General features: G+C 45.1%; 3 protein-coding genes and 1 long non-coding RNA gene across 7 annotated transcripts; 1 reads left to right on the top strand and 3 right to left on the bottom strand.

The window, feature by feature from the left end:
* Positions 1 to 186: 186 nt before the first annotated feature.
* On the bottom strand, positions 187 to 3,959 carry LOC133156037 (piggyBac transposable element-derived protein 4-like). 3 transcript variants are annotated; one of them, XM_061281779.1, is made up of 7 exons: positions 3,862 to 3,959; positions 3,251 to 3,441; positions 2,902 to 3,126; positions 2,636 to 2,783; positions 2,353 to 2,403; positions 2,227 to 2,267; positions 187 to 2,136 (listed from the first exon to the last, which is right to left on the bottom strand). In XM_061281779.1, exons 2-7 carry the CDS (start codon positions 3,408 to 3,410, stop codon positions 539 to 541), a joined length of 2,223 nt encoding a protein of 740 aa, XP_061137763.1. In that variant the 5' UTR covers positions 3,411 to 3,441; positions 3,862 to 3,959; the 3' UTR covers positions 187 to 538. The 3 variants fall into 3 exon arrangements, with proteins under 3 accessions (XP_061137763.1, XP_061137764.1, XP_061137765.1); XM_061281780.1 differs by having other exon boundaries at positions 2,227 to 2,264; positions 3,251 to 3,932; XM_061281781.1 differs by lacking the exon at positions 2,227 to 2,267 and having other exon boundaries at positions 1,971 to 2,136; positions 3,251 to 3,933.
* Positions 3,960 to 4,312: 353 nt separating this feature from the next.
* Positions 4,313 to 5,864, bottom strand: opa3 (outer mitochondrial membrane lipid metabolism regulator OPA3). Its single transcript, XM_061281805.1, has 2 exons — positions 5,687 to 5,864; positions 4,313 to 5,090 (listed from the first exon to the last, which is right to left on the bottom strand). Exons 1-2 carry the CDS (start codon positions 5,826 to 5,828, stop codon positions 4,762 to 4,764), a joined length of 471 nt encoding a protein of 156 aa, XP_061137789.1. The 5' UTR covers positions 5,829 to 5,864; the 3' UTR covers positions 4,313 to 4,761.
* A 361-nt stretch (positions 5,865 to 6,225) lies between these two features.
* Positions 6,226 to 15,141, top strand: ppp1r13l (protein phosphatase 1, regulatory subunit 13 like). Of its 2 annotated transcripts, XM_061281777.1 has the most exons (13): positions 6,226 to 6,385; positions 10,277 to 10,339; positions 10,424 to 10,548; positions 10,610 to 11,102; positions 11,764 to 11,856; positions 11,934 to 12,022; positions 12,102 to 12,468; positions 12,581 to 13,002; positions 13,083 to 13,217; positions 13,338 to 13,471; positions 13,545 to 13,711; positions 14,019 to 14,212; positions 14,381 to 15,141. In XM_061281777.1, exons 2-13 carry the CDS (start codon positions 10,303 to 10,305, stop codon positions 14,414 to 14,416), a joined length of 2,292 nt encoding a protein of 763 aa, XP_061137761.1. In that variant the 5' UTR covers positions 6,226 to 6,385; positions 10,277 to 10,302; the 3' UTR covers positions 14,417 to 15,141. The 2 variants fall into 2 exon arrangements, with proteins under 2 accessions (XP_061137761.1, XP_061137762.1); XM_061281778.1 differs by lacking the exon at positions 11,764 to 11,856.
* LOC133156060 (uncharacterized) lies at positions 8,211 to 11,478 on the bottom strand. The gene is made up of 3 exons (XR_009714777.1): positions 11,356 to 11,478; positions 10,123 to 10,221; positions 8,211 to 8,393 (listed from the first exon to the last, which is right to left on the bottom strand). It is a non-coding gene; the product is annotated as an uncharacterized LOC133156060 (long non-coding RNA).
* Positions 15,142 to 15,236: the final 95 nt, after the last annotated feature.

Genomic DNA, 15,236 nt, shown 5'->3' with positions numbered 1-15,236 from the left:
GATTAGTGTAGTTTAACACCAAATTACTAAAAAAAATACAGTACTTGGTGACAGCGGGATCAAGGTCACGTGCATTAAAAGGAAGTGACGTAAAAATTTAAAGAATACTGGGTAATGTAGTTAAACGAGAACGCCCGCCAACAGTCGCCATGTTGCTTGGGTTAAAAAAAAAACTGATACAACCCCTTATTGCACAATTAAAACGTTTATACAACAATTACCTCTAGTAAAACACAATCTCCACAATTAATGAAGAATAAATAACTTAAAAATAATTTTGAGAGACACCAGCACCTCAGTGATTAAATTCTGAGTTGTAGTCTCATCTCTGACCTTTGGTTTTGACCCCAAAAATTGTAACACCTGCAGAAAAAAAACTGTCAAAAACATTTGTTTCTGCTTTGGTGACACCAACATTGAAAACATATTTACTATACAAACACAACTATGTACAATTTTTACGAATGACAAATATGTATGATGTTTTGAATTGTTCAATTAATCTGTCCGCAGATTTAGCTTTGCTGTTTTTACACAACTATTCAGAGTAGTTGAGTTTAGTGTGGTAAGCTGTGAAACATTCTCCTGGATGCAAAGCGACACAACAGGACACGCACCACATTCTGGTATCTTTGCGCAAACCTCTGCGAGCGCATACCCTACACCTCCTTCCTGATCGCTTTGGTGGGTCTACGCTCCTGCTAGCTGTGGTCACGTATTCAAGTCTGTGCTTGGCAAGCTGCCCGTCGAGCCTGCTGTCTGGGTCAGTCCTAGGTGGTGCCCTTTTACAAGGCCGGTGAGCCACCAAGTCCCCACACCTCTCAAACGTTCCCTCCTCATCCTTTCTTACCTGCGCCAGAACATAGCGCTTCACAGTCCAGGACTTGACAACGCTGCGCATGAACTCCAAGAGGGTTATACGCTCCTCTGGGTGCCTTGCTCTGTAGATGACATGAGCATTAAACATGCATAGCTGGAAAAGATAGGCAACAAACTTCTTGGACCAGTCTGTCGACTTTCGGACGAAGGGGTAGTATGTAATTTTTTGGTCCAGCTTCTGCACCCCGGTCATGGAGGAGTTGTACGCTGCGACACACTCCGGCTTTGAGGAAGGACCCTCATCTTTCTGTCCCTTCTGGGGCACTTCCTTCAATATATCTTTGTGGCAAGTTGTCACATAGAGCTTTCCCTGCCACGCTACTACCATGACCCTCTTATTGTGTCGTGTAACCTTGTCCTCCACCCCCAACTCATTCTTTGTCACCTTCCTAAAGATCTTCGGTTCCCCCCTATTGTTCTTCAGTTTTCCGCAGATATTCGTTTCCGCTCCCAATAAAAGCTCACACATTGCTACGGAATTGTAAGACTCGTTCATGTACAGCGTATAACCATAACCCGGGAGACGATCGAGGAGAGAGAAGACGATCTCCGACGTCATCGGAGTTTCCTTGACATCGGGTTGCAGGTTGAAACAATATCCGGTGGCGGAATCGCATAATATGTATGACTTGATTCCATATTTGATGTTTTTTTTCGGGTTGAAGACTCTGAAGGATAGGCGGCTCCGACAAAGCATCATCCCCTCATCAATGCAAATGTTTTGTCCCGGTTGATACATCTCCTTGAACTTTTCCACGATGTAGTCCAACACCGGACGGACTTTGTACATTTTGTCATTGTTGTCCAACGGTGTGGTATTGTTGAATTTAAAGAATTTCCATATGAGCTGAAATCTGTTCCTCGGCATGGTTCGGCCGAAATGGGGCGTGGCGTCAACCTCATCCATACTCCAGTATAATGAAATTGTTGGCTTTTTGACATAACTGGTGATAAACGTGAGTCCGAATAAAGTTTTGAGTTCTGCGACTGACACGGGTTTCCAGCCGCAACTCCTGCTATGCGGCAAGCGCTCGGACTGAGCTTGAAAATAGCGAGTAGCGTACGAGTTGGTCCAATCCGCGATCTGTTGGAGTAGCTCGGCGGTTAGGAAGAGCTCCAGGAAATCGGCCGGCGAGGTGGAATCCAACTCGGCGGCGGCGCTCCGTGGTCCGGGGCTTGCGGTGAAGGAGAATTGATTTGGTTCCCAGCCGGCTTCATGCCAGCTAAAGTCCTCCACATCATCTCTGCTCCAAGCATCTGTAAATTATATAAATGAGATGCAATTAATCTTTTTTTTTTTTTACATTCCTGTGTTGTGAGATGGAGGATTATTTATTTTTTTTTTACCTTTGTTCACACTGCCAACAGGTGTGGAACTGGAATTACTGCTTGACATGCAAAATATACAAATCACAAATAAATTATTATTTTTTGCTGCACTGGGATGTAGAAAATATATATATATTTTTTTACCTTTCGTCTCCAGACTGCCAACTGGCGGGAGATCTTTGCATGTTCCATGATCTGTAAATTAAGAATTCCTTCACGTCAGTACTGGCAACCATTCATTTGCTCAAAGTAAAAACGGGCTTAAAGGGAATAAACCAGTTTAAAAAAAGTAAATATATAAATGCTAATAAAAATTATGATTCCAACAAGTGCTCCTCAGACAGGCAAGAAGCTTCAGCAACTCCTCACTCATCTTAAAAGAATGGTAATTCAAACTTCCTCTTGACACATTCAGTTTTGGACGTACCTCTTCTCCTGGGATTGTTCAAAGTTGTTGTCACCGCTGCTTTCCTCGCACCGTCGCTTTTGGCCGTGCTGTCCAGTTATCTCCGACTCCACCTTCAACTGCTCCTGCGTCTCTGGGTTCTTCTCAATGATGAGTTCCTCCTTCATTTCTGTAATGAAGGAGCAATTAATAACATTTGGTCAGCCTGAGCCCCAACAGCAGCATCTCAAGAAAAGCAGTTCACTCATCACATATTCAAAGATTGACATTTTTTAACTGTCACGCACCTTCTTTGATGATGTCTTCCTTTTCATCCACTTCAAGTTTGACCACCATCTCAGGTATGGGGGCAGTTTTCGGAAGCTCGGCGTTGGCGTTTAAGTCGATCGTGCTGCAGCCAGACTCGGAATCCGCCTCAAACTCTGCCTCCTCTTCCTCGTAGCAGCTTCCCGAGTCACTCCCTCCGTCTTCCTCAAGCAGTGGATCGCTGTCGCTTCCAGCAAAAGCCTCGGCTGTGAATATACACAGAGAAATGGGTTTGTTGCATTTACCCTGTAACTGCAACATGTATCCAAAAAATAGCTCTTGTTGGGTAACTTGCTGAATCAATGTGTTAAAATGCCAGGGTGTGTTTACCTTGCAGCTCTTCCGTTTGGACCCTTCCGAGTGCTTCCTTGTCCAGCGCCGACTTGAGCCGCCTGACCAGGTCCACCTTCAGACCGATGGCGTTCAAACCGCGACGCTGGAGCTCGCTCTTGAGCTCGTTTAGTTTCAGTTTCATCACGTCAAAACTCATCACGTTGCTTAGCGTGCGCGCAAAATAAAGGCTGGGAAGAAAAAGCGCAGGGATGACATTTGGCAAAGTTTACAGCGTTGTAATTAACTTAAAAGGGCGCCCCCCCCCCACAAAATTGACAGCTAATATTTGTAGTTTGGCTAAACGGCTGTAAATTAAGAAAACACGTAAGGAAAGGGGGTAACGGCGTATTTATAAGCGTTACCAAACAAAACTACCTACTATTTACACAGGTTTATAAATCCTGTTGTTTATCGTTTTGGCTTTTATCGCGTTTGATATTAGCCATACCTAGCTTATGGCAAGCTTCATTACGATGCATTGAGCGCAAAACGAAACACTACAGCTAGAAAAGAAAACGTGCATTGGCTTCGCATGCAAGTTGGGCACTTTGCTGAGCATTCGCGTGTCGAAGCAAGAAAACAAACACAAGTCCTGCAATGATTTGTACCTTGCCCACCGCTCGTCTTGTGGCCAACAAAAGCGAGGTAGATGAAAAGCGCGACGACTGCCCTCTAGCGGACCAGTCACTTAACGCCATTAGATGAGTTTGAGCGAGTTAAAAAAAAAACACACGTAATTTCAACTATTTTATATTCGAGTGCTGGATTTTGTGTTTTAACACTAATTTATCGTGAAAATGAAGTATTGGTTGTAGTATCGTAAATGAGAACGCGCGTTTCAAAGAGGAAGTGACGTAATGGCGGTGCTTGAAGAATACTGGGTAATGTAGTTTGAGATTGCCCACAATAGAGCATTTTTTTCCATCAGTAATTTTATGCCCTATATTCCGCGTGCAATTTTTTTCCTCTGATATTCAATAGATTAATCTGCTTAAAAAGAGTTTTTTTAGCAGCGTATGACATTAAATTTACCACCACTACGTTTTTACAGCAAATTCATTATTAATGGCATCATCGTCTTTATTTTACACCATCGTTCACCCATTATGGCAGTTACACATAAATCCGCAAAGTGATTCGCAGTGATATTGACTAAGCACTTCCTTTTCCCCATCTACACTCGAGGCATGTTAATTATTAACCGAGCCTCTCCCAAGTTATTAAATATCCAAACAGATGCCATCATCAGATACTAACTTTTGAATTTGTTGATTCAATTCTCAATTCCACTTTGTAATGAACATGCAATATCAACCACAGAAAATACACTATGAATGTCATAGCAATCCACTTATTTGCACACAGTTGCAATTCCAAAACACATCGCCCTGATGTTATGTCCACTTCTTCCTCCATGCAGGAGTAGCAGTGAAGTAGCAGCTTCAGGCTTTACATGTTGCAATCAAGTCTTCTTACGTCCATACGCGTACCACGTTTACGCCATTTCCTCACTTTTTGGTGGGCGTAGGAAAGGAGACTAGCTGCCTGTTCACCTCTCTCAGCTGAGCGCTTAGCGTCTCTGTGGTGAACGTGAGCTCTGCTATTTGAGTCTGAAGGCTGGTGAGCGTCTCGTTGAGCTCGTCCTCCTTGTTACGCGAGTTGACCGCCTGCCTGGTGTACTCCAGCACCATGCATCCGCCGCCCACGAGGAAGATCAACGTCTCGCCCAGCAGCTCGGCGCCAAGCTCCGCCGCTGCTTCCTCGTTCAGTGGCTTAATGCTGGCACCACGGAAACCCATGATGCGCATCTTGGTTCTCATCTCAACCCAGTGGTACACTGCAATGACAGTGATCAAATGACATATTTTATAAGGGGGTACAAACACCTAAATAGAGGCTGGTATGATTCAGTTCTCTGAAATACTGGAACATGTTTAGTTTTTATTTATATTTTTGCCCAAAAGCCTATATTGGTTATATGTGTAAATAAGAATGGACAGAGGCTAAATCGTTTAAAAAACAACAACAACAAAAAACACAACAACGTGTAAGTGTACCATATTTACTCAGAGGCTACTTTATGGCTTCTATTTAACGGCATTTAGCTAAGGCTGTTTCAAGTAACTACATCAATGTACATGGTGGCCGGACAATCACTAGTTAGGTGTCCTGATCAATTTAAATTAAATTGCTATTTTTTTAATAACTACAAGTCGCCGTGTGATGCTACACTAGCTACACTCAATGACAATCAAGAAACGCCCAGCCCGCCTGTTCTTGTCTACTATTGGTCAGTCACGTGTATTCACGACGTCTATTGGATATGAGGTTTTACCAGGAGCATTCTCATTGGTCATCGGCGAATGTATGTCCGTGCACGTCTGACACTTGCGTCTAGCGGTCACTAGACACCCTTAAAGATCGATTACTCACGCTGAGCCGGCGGCATGCAGACGTAATTCTTAAAAAATTCGCTCCTCCGTGCCCCAGCTTTTATCCGGTTAGCGACGGGCTTGCTCAACTGCTTCACTCCGAGGTAGAGGAGCTTGGCGATTGGAAAGGCGCCGACGACCATCTTGGGGCGGAAGTGCGTTCACGTTCAGGGGCGGGCCTAGGTGTGAAAAAGCCAATCACATGGTTAGCCAGGTCACCAATCAGACGTCGCGCTGGCACGTCGGTGACGCTGTTCTGTCAAAAGCACGCACGACAAAGACTACATTCATTCAATGACGTTGTTAGTCGATTACTATGTCTAGTTTTCAAACTTAAACCTTAACTTACTAAATAGTTTGGAAATTTGAAAAATGCATGAATAACATACAAAAAAAAAAAACCCCCCACTAATGCCAAGAAAAGAAAATCTGTCGTAAAAAATGAAGGGGCGGCATGTTATACCTGGCCAGCTGTGGCACAAACACCTGGCTCGGGTTACTTGCGTTTATGTAGGGAGGAGGAGCAGGGGCGGACCTAGAGCTATGTGTGTGTGCACGCCTGGAGGAAATAACACACACTGTGACTGGGCAGCCGACTTCAGGAAGCTTAGAAAAAAAAGTGTTCCAGGATCAGGACACGCAGATTTTCTCTCTCTCAATCTCAAAGGGAGGAGGACAAGAGCTTTCCGTTTTCTTTGAGGTAAGCGACTTCTCATGTGCATTCCTGCAAGGAAAGTGACCCCCCCCCCCCCTTAAAAGTGACGTTACAGTCCATTGTGTGGAATTCTGAGAGGCAAGGGTGGTTTTATATTTTCTTCTGAACTAATGAACATCAGATGTAACTAATTTTGTAACCGTCTGGCTTGCATCCATTGAAACACCGCAGCCTGTTCCTGTTCCTGCACGATTAATTCCATGCGGGGATCAAAGCAACGACCCAGATTTGTCTGAGTTTCATTCCGATTTGAACCAATTTCATGTTCATTCATGTGACTTTATTGCCACAATTTAGGACTATTACAATGTAATAAGTACAATCAGATTTGTTATGATAGTAATTGTTGCAGGAACAAATCCCTGAGGGTGCTTCAGAAAGTATTCGAGAAAACTTTATTGCTTGTTTGTGAAAAAATTCACTCAGTTGGCCCTACTTGAGATATGATAAGGAGAATGCGGATTAACACGTCATTTGGATGTTCAAGGTTCGAAATTCTTCTTTGCATGTTCTCTCTCTTGTGCTTACGTGACTTTTTTTTTCTTTCTTTTTTTCAAATTTGCTCTCAGATTTCAAAAACATTTTCGGTTAATAGAAGACTAAGTTGTCATAGTAACCCGTGACCCTAAAGTGCAAACGAAAATGGATGAATGAAATAAACTAGCGAAAAGTCACACACACGACTACTTTTAATGCTGTGTTGGCGGAACACATCAGGACTTGTTCAGAACTCGAACCCTGAAGGATTTTTGGCCTGAAGCTTGACACGAGGGATTGACACATACTTGGGATGTGGAAAGCCAACTCACGTCTGCAAGCAAATCCACCTGCTTGCAGAATGTCCGAGTGGCGCGTGGCCGAGTGTTGTGTGGCCCCTTGCTGCAATTTCATGTTCAGCACAACAACAAAAACAACAACACAGCAGTTAGCCAGATTGATTGAAACATTGCGCAATTTCATTTGTCTTGTGTTTAGTTTTGACAGCAAGCTTCAACCAGCAGTGGACATAATCAAGTTGAAGTTTCTTTTTGAAGAAGTTGCCAAACTGCTGCCTGTTGAGAAGTGACTCAAGTTGAAAGAGGCTTCTGAAAAATGCAGCACAATTCCCAATTGTACAATCTCAGGGGGGGGGGGGGGGGGAGGTTTTACTGTAATAATGATTAAGCCTCTGCGTTTTTAGAGTGATTTAAAAAACACGGTGGGAAAAGTGAAACTTGCAGCTGCAAATAGGCACCACATGTTCTGTACGGTTCGCCCCAAAGCATTTAATCACACTTGGGAAGGACACACAAAGCCCGTTGCCCCAAACCACCACTGCTCCTGTGCACCGACACTCGCTTTTTGGCAGTCGAGCGAAAAAGAAAAAAAAGAAAAAACGCCCATAATTGCTTGGAAGAGGAATATAAATTGGGGGGACCGACCTGCAAATCTGTGTAATGGCCGTCTGCTTTGTTGTCTAGAAATGTTGAGAATGTATTGCGACACCGACAGATTCCCGAGTCACGTGCGGCAAACGTAGCAGAGAAGAAAATGTAAAAAACTTTTACTCCTGAAACAAATTTCCAATTTGAATCGTGCCTGAATGATTGTGGCGGCTAACATGTACAAACTAATCTTTCATTAATACTTAACCAGACCAGTTAAATATTGAAATTATATTCAGCCCAGAATTGAAACACAATGTTAGCTTGAAAATAAATAAACACTATACACATATTTTTATATATATTTTATTTTTACATTATATATATATATTATTTTTAATCTTTTGATGACTAATTCAAAAAGGTGATTATAGATCACACACAGATTGAGAAACATTATTTTTATTGCCGGGCCAGTTTTCTTTGCCTTTGGTGAACAGAATGTGTGCTTGCTTGTTTGGTACGTTTTTTTTTTGTGTTTTTTTTTATGAGGCTACGTCAAGCACCTACCTCTGTGGCTTGCAAGGCAGTGGAGAGTTGAGGAACTAGGGCGTAACTCTTGTCATTGTCTGCAAATAGAAAAGACTGAGTGAGGCATTCTTGGTAGGTGACAGGTCACAGACTTAGCTCAACATGATGGAATTGAGGACCTGCTGCGAGCTAGATTTGGCTTCTATTACACAATGAAAACCTTAGAAGATTTAGTCGAGGTTCATGGGATTTGTTTTTTGGTAGTCTTGTGGTTGTTTTAGCCGCGGTCTCGTGGGATTTGGGCAAGTCTCGCATGTCAGAAAGTCTTGCCGAAGTTTGACAATCTGACATTGCATCCCCTGCCAGCAGAATTCAGGTGGAAGGAAATTGTGGAAACAGGGATAAGATCGAAAAAGGTGATGTCGGATCTCAGTGGAGGATTTGAATCACACACAGCAGTGATTGTAGCGGACACACCTCGGTATTCCGCTCAACCGACCGTGATTGTCCTGAACTGTTACACATAGAGCTTGTCAGTGAAAGGATCTTTGTCGCATGCTAAACGGTGGGAAGAGGAAGAGCGACGTGATCCCTTTTGCACAACTGCTCTTGAGAAATGTCCAAAAGTGAATCAGCAGGTCAACAAAGTGGGAATCGAGGACACTGCGACCGCATTTTGTCTCACTTAGTCAAACATGGGTGGGGCTGTTAAGCAACCCGGGTATTAATCTCTGTCAACAAAATTATAATAATTACATATATATATAACTTATTGTATTTTTTATCATATTTAATTTTATAATAATTATTCAATTAAAAAGGGAAACCATAGTTTCATATTGAACTGGTCAGGTTGCTGACGAAAATGAGTTCAAATACACTGGCTCTGTTTGACAGAGTTTTCTGTCAATTTGGGTCACTTCCCCGAAAGCGTCGACGTTCAAATGACCTTTTGGACAGAAAACAAACAAGAAACCTCAGCGCCATGAGCAGTCCAATAAACATTGAGTGACGGGTCGGAGTGGGGGTGTCATGCCAGGAAGCGGAGGGGCCGGACCGTGATGCGTGATCTGGCTTTGTGTTGCGCACTCTCTTGACAAAGATAAGATGTGTGTGTGGGAGGGGGAGGGATGACGTTGAAGGTCTGCTGTGGAATGCGACTGTTAGTCCCGCACGGCCGATCTTATCGATAGTGTGAACCTCTTCCGAGGTGCCTGGCTAATGGTGGTTCGGATTTGCCAGATGTCTCTCACAGTGCCACTCGTTTATCTATCGGGAAATATGCACAAGTGTTGCATGTGATGTATAATTGGCAACACTTGAGTTTAGTGTTGAGGAAGTTTAGGTTTGCAAAACGCTTGACTTTACTTCTCATTTGTTGATTCAGTACTGCTTATCTGCACATGGTGTGTGTGTATCCATTTATTTATTCATATATATTTATGTATTCATCCATCTATTTATTTATTTAATACAGTCCATTGATATTTTATTGATTTAATGATTGTACGTTTATTTATCTATTAATTAATTTAGTTATTTAATTTTATCTTTCTATCGAGGGTGAGTGCATATCCATTTATTTATTTAATATTTATTAGATTGATATTTAATTTAATCAATTCATATGTTCATCTATCAATTAATTTAGTTGGTTATTTAATTATTCAACTTTATTTTTATTTAATTACTTCCACAAGTGGATGCATAATTATAGTCTGGGCACTTGGGGCATGTCTGCCTCACCTCGACACAAACAAAAAGGGTGTGGACGGTTGAGTTTTTGCACGTTTGCCCCTTGGGGAGGACGTAAACGGTTCAACATACCTGATAATTGTGCAAGGCTCCTCAGTAGCGAGGTGGGACCACACCAAAGTAGAACAACAAAGACCATCACGGCTTGAAAGGGTCCAACTGGCACCGGAACTGTACACAAAATGAGTGGAAATCAAGATAAAAAAAATAAATCCCATTTTTCCAGGAGTTGAACGTCGCTGCCTGACAGCCATGGCTTCTCAGAACACCTATGGCAGCAACCTACTGTGTAAGTCCCCCCCGATTTCTATTTAATCACCCTGTCAAGCATCCTTTGAACTAATTGACCGTTTTGCGATTTGGCGCTCTCCAGTCCAGACGATGAACGACGACCTAAGCGCATCGCTGGCCAGCGCGGACGAGCTTGACAAAGAGTTCAGCTCCATGATGAGGACGGCCTCCTCTGGACCACCGGACGCACAGCGCCGTGAATATCCGGTACGCGCAGATACACAGCGTTTGGAGCTTCGAGGGTGTAAACGTTTCTGTGTGTGCACAGGTTCCTCAACAGCAGCACATCTCCTCACCATCCAGCACGTCCAACTCACTGAGGGGGTCGAGCAGCTGGAATAACACCAGCTCAATGTCACCGCCGTACACACCCAGCGCATCAACCCTCCACCCGATGGACTCCATGGTCACCATGATCAAAAGTGCACCCACTTCCCCGGTGCCTTCAGTCAGCTCGGTTTCCTCGCCCAAGATCAGTCGGGCCGCCTCGCCTCTGCCCCAGGGTGCTTTGAGCCCCAAGCATTCGCCCCACAGCCAGAGGAGAAGCTACGATTGGAGTCCCCGCGGTTCGGTGGGCTACATGGAGAGGAGCTCGTCCCCCAATCGCACCGCCGCCTCTCACCGACCCCTGTCCTCGCCCAACCGGCTCAGCCCCTTCGACGGTCGCGGGTCGCCTCGGCCCGACCGGGGTCCCTCACCTTTAGCTTTTCATCATCCGGCGGCAGAAACGCTTCCTCGGGCTTTTACTTTCAGACAACCAGGTGAGGAGCTTTTCATTTGACTGTGTCATGAAAAATAACAGACAAAACAAATTCCGACGCTCTAATTTTCATTGTAAAAATAAAAACGTTAAAAATATTTTAAAAAAATGGTCAGGGGAAAAAAAAAAACGTGGAAAAGACCTTCCCGCCTTTGAATCGGAATCAATAAAACAAACAGCAGCCTCTAGATGAGGAAATACATTAGTATCATTTTAAATTCCTTTTTAGTCGAGTCGGCACTAAGTAAACATACCGATTTGTGTTGGACGTGATGTAACAACGTGGCAAGAAGGCTTCGCATTGCTTAGGAAGGTGGAGCTGCTGCTGCTGCTCAATTGCTGAGTGAGTTTCTGCAGATCTGATGGTTTTCACCATCTATTGGGAAACACACAGTTGTAGAACAGGTTTGCATACCCACCCAGTATTTGACAAATCCCAGCGGGCACACGATACAAATCAGCTCAAATCACAACACTTATAATTACGGCACGAGTACACACCCACTATTGTTATCGTCGTTACTCCAAAGAAATCGACATTTTGAGTTCTTTGGGGTCATTTCTGCTGTGCTGTTCGAAACCAAATCAGTTTTTCTAAGGGATATGAAATTTGCTAGGCACACAAAAAAAACCTCTCAATCCTGTTATGTGGTTTCTCCCAGACGAGGGCGTGCAGAAGCAAAAGAGTCCCGGCAAGTGGAACGAGACGGATCTAGACATGTCCTTCGATAGCAAGCCTCACCACACTTATGACAGTTAGTCAGTCTCTTGTGCGCCGAGTGGGACAAACCAGTAGAAAATGTCATCCAATGGGCCTTTTGTCTCCTTCCAGAGAGCGATTGGATCAGAGCCACCGTGCCCAACAGTAACTGGAGAGAGTCCAACCTAGATGGGCCTTCACCAGCCCCCAGCCCCAAAAAGGTGCGAAGGAAAAGTCCGACTTGTGAGGACCGACAACCAATTTTCCGAGACCAAAACAAATGACTGTTTTCCTTTTCAGAATCCTCGCGCTCCGCCTGTCCAGTTCTCTCACAGCTCCCTGCCAAGGAACACTCGGGTGTCAGTCTTCCCGGACGTGTCGTCGTCGACCCAATCCCATCAGTACCACCAGCAACCCATCATTTCCCGGATTTCCATTCCGCCCGCTGCTGCCCAATCTCGCCAAGGCAGGCCCATCCCGCTCTCCGTCATCATGCGTCTCCAGAACCCTCAGTGGGGAGCCACGTCCGCCAGAATGACTCCAGGGGGGCACCATGGAGACCAATGGGAGGCTCCTTACCAGACTGGCGGATCCAGAAATTTCTTCTTCAACCAGGCCGCCATGCAGCCGCCGCCTGAACTCAGACAGCCGGCCATTTACAGCGACGGTAAAAAAAAAAGAAAAATCTTCATCTTCAAACATTTGCCTCACGTCAAGGTTTCCCGGACCAAGAGTCTTAATTCACACAATGAACAAGTTGTCTCATTCCTTCTTGGCAGCATTGAACCCAGGTGACATCGACGCTGAGCTGTCCAGACTGGACTTAGTTCACCACGTACCCATTATCCACGAGGGCCCTCCCCGGCCCCTCAGTCCTACCCGGCTCCAGCCCATGGTAGCCCCCGAGGCCCAGAGCCAGGAAATTCCCGACATAGAGGAGCTGCTTCGCATCCGCTCGGAGATCCCTCGACCTCTGAAGAGGCGCGGCTCGGTCGAACCGTCGCAGCCCCTGAAGAAGGCGTCGCAGTACGAACCCAACCAGTACAAGAAGCTCATCAACAAACTCTTCCAGCGTAAGGAGCGGCGGCACAAGGGCGAGGAAGGCGGCAGTGAGACCAGCAGCTCCTCCGAGGGGGAGGACAACAGCGGTGCGCTTCCTCCGCCGCGACCGCTCCAGGCCACCACCCTCCAAGATTGCAGAGTACGAAAACAGAAACCTTCCGGACCTTTCCTGCTGTATATGCATTTGAATCCCAGCTCAAACCGTGTTTGTCCCTTCAGAACTACCATTCTATCCTGAGGGCCAGCCGGGAGCGCAAAAGTTCCGGGAGACGAGCCCGCCTGAGCCCGCTGGTGCTGGCGCTGGACGGTGCGCTGGTGGGAGAGCTGGAAACAGTGCAGCGGGCCGTACAAGAGGTGCTAATGCTAACGCTAATTTTACCACTGTCATTGTCAGGGAAGCTTTACGTTCCATTACGTTCTTTTCCATGCAAAAAATCAGTTATGACTAAGTGGAAGCTTTCTGCGTCCCCGCAGATGCCGGACCCGAGCCAGCCGAACGACGAGGGTATCACGGCGCTCCACAACGCCATCTGTGGCGGCCATTATAATGTGGTGGATTTCCTGGTTCGCATCGGCGCCAATGTCAGCGCGCCGGACAGCCACGGATGGTAAATGTCTACATGGGGGGGGGGGGGGTATATCGTTAAACGTCAGAGCGCTTTGACGTTTTGTGTGCGGCAGGACTCCGCTGCACTGCGCGGCGTCGTGCAACGACCGGCCGCTGTGCGAGTTCCTGGTGAGGAACGGCGCGGCTGTCATGGCTATGACTGAGAGCGACGGCGCCACGGCCGCACAGAAGTGCGACCCGTACGCCGTCGGCTTTGAGGAGTGTGAGAGCTTCCTGAGAGGTGAGAGACGTGCATTCAAATATAGGCTGTTTTTAAATTTGTGTCTTTGATTTTGCCATAATTAAGTTCTTTAAGTTTTTCTTTTATTTTCGGTTGGGTCTCTGATGTCGCCATAATTCATTTCATTCTGTTTTTCTTTTGTTATTCTGAGGCGACAATGCGGACGTTGAACTCCACGTTTGTCATGTCGTTGATGTCTTTGAGTTGAACTCTACGTTTGTGTCTTTGATGTTCCTATCTCGCTTCACGTTTGTGTTTTTGATGTTCCTGTCTGACTTCACGTTTGTGTCCATGATGCTTTTGTCAGGCGTGGAGGAGGCGATGGGCACGGAGAACAGCGGAGTGCTGTACGCCTTGTGGAGTTACCCGGCGCAGGCCTCGGACGAGCTCACCTTCCGAGAGGGGGACATGGTCACCATCCTGCAGAAGGTTGACGGCTCCGACTGGTGGTGGGCCTCGCTGTGTGGCCGCGAGGGCTTCGTACCCAGCAACTACTTTGGGGTAAGACTACAATTTTCTGTCCCGTATGTTACTGTCACCCCTTAGAGGTAACATCGCCAACTACTGGCCTGGCATGAATATGCCAAGGCTTTTTTTTTTTAGTTCTTTTTGGATGGTCCCTGAGAACAAGGAACTTATTTATTTATTCTTGTGTGTTTATTCCCTCAGCTTTTCCCCAAGGTTCGACCAAAGTCTCTCTCTTAGCTGGGAAAAATGCACTTGGGTCAAGCGGCGCACAATGTATTGTGTGTTTCACCGATTTGCTCAGTCAGACAGTTGAAGGACGAGTCTCAGTATTCTTTTTTTCACTTTAGTTGCTTTTTAACACAACATACACAGAACCCGCTCACCACCACATAATGTTGGATAGCTTTCAAGTTGGCAAACAAGGAAGTGGTCCGCGTATATATTTTTTTACAGCTTCTCTAATATTTCAATATTCATCAATTCTCAATATGTGTGATGTCTAATATTTTATACTCCAACTTTAAGCCTGGTTATCTGACTGGAAAAAAAAAAAAAAGAATGAGTCTTCTAGTAGTATGAAATGTGTGTGTTTTTTGGAGATGGTTGCTTGTATTATGATTGTATACATATATATGTTGTTTCATGACTGTGCAATGCCCAATGCTGACCACAAGGCGGCGTCATATAATCAAGTAGGATTAATACTGTGCTCCTCTGTAATGTGATCAAATCAACCTTTCTTTCCTTTTTCTTCATTTTGACTTTTTATGCTTGATTTTTTTTCTCTGTGTGTGTGTGAGCTGAAGCCTTTTCCAGCCGACCTTGGTCAAAAAGTACACCGAGGGTATAAATAACAGCGGTCTGGCTCTGTTCCTTTTTGGACCGAGAGCAGGGTATTTAAAGTTAAATACAACCAAATGGCACTTTGGATTAAAACAATTTTTAGACATTGTAACATCACACACATGACCGTTTACTGTCTTTGCGGTTGTCCCCATTGTTATAACAAAAACGCTTTGTTACATTTCCAAATAAACTTGTGTTGTGCCAAAGAGCC

The sequence above is a fragment of the Syngnathus typhle genome, linkage group LG6, assembly GCF_033458585.1.
Source record: "Syngnathus typhle isolate RoL2023-S1 ecotype Sweden linkage group LG6, RoL_Styp_1.0, whole genome shotgun sequence".
Lineage (NCBI taxonomy): Eukaryota > Metazoa > Chordata > Actinopteri > Syngnathiformes > Syngnathidae > Syngnathus > Syngnathus typhle.
This window is presented reverse-complemented; position numbering and strand designations above follow the sequence as displayed.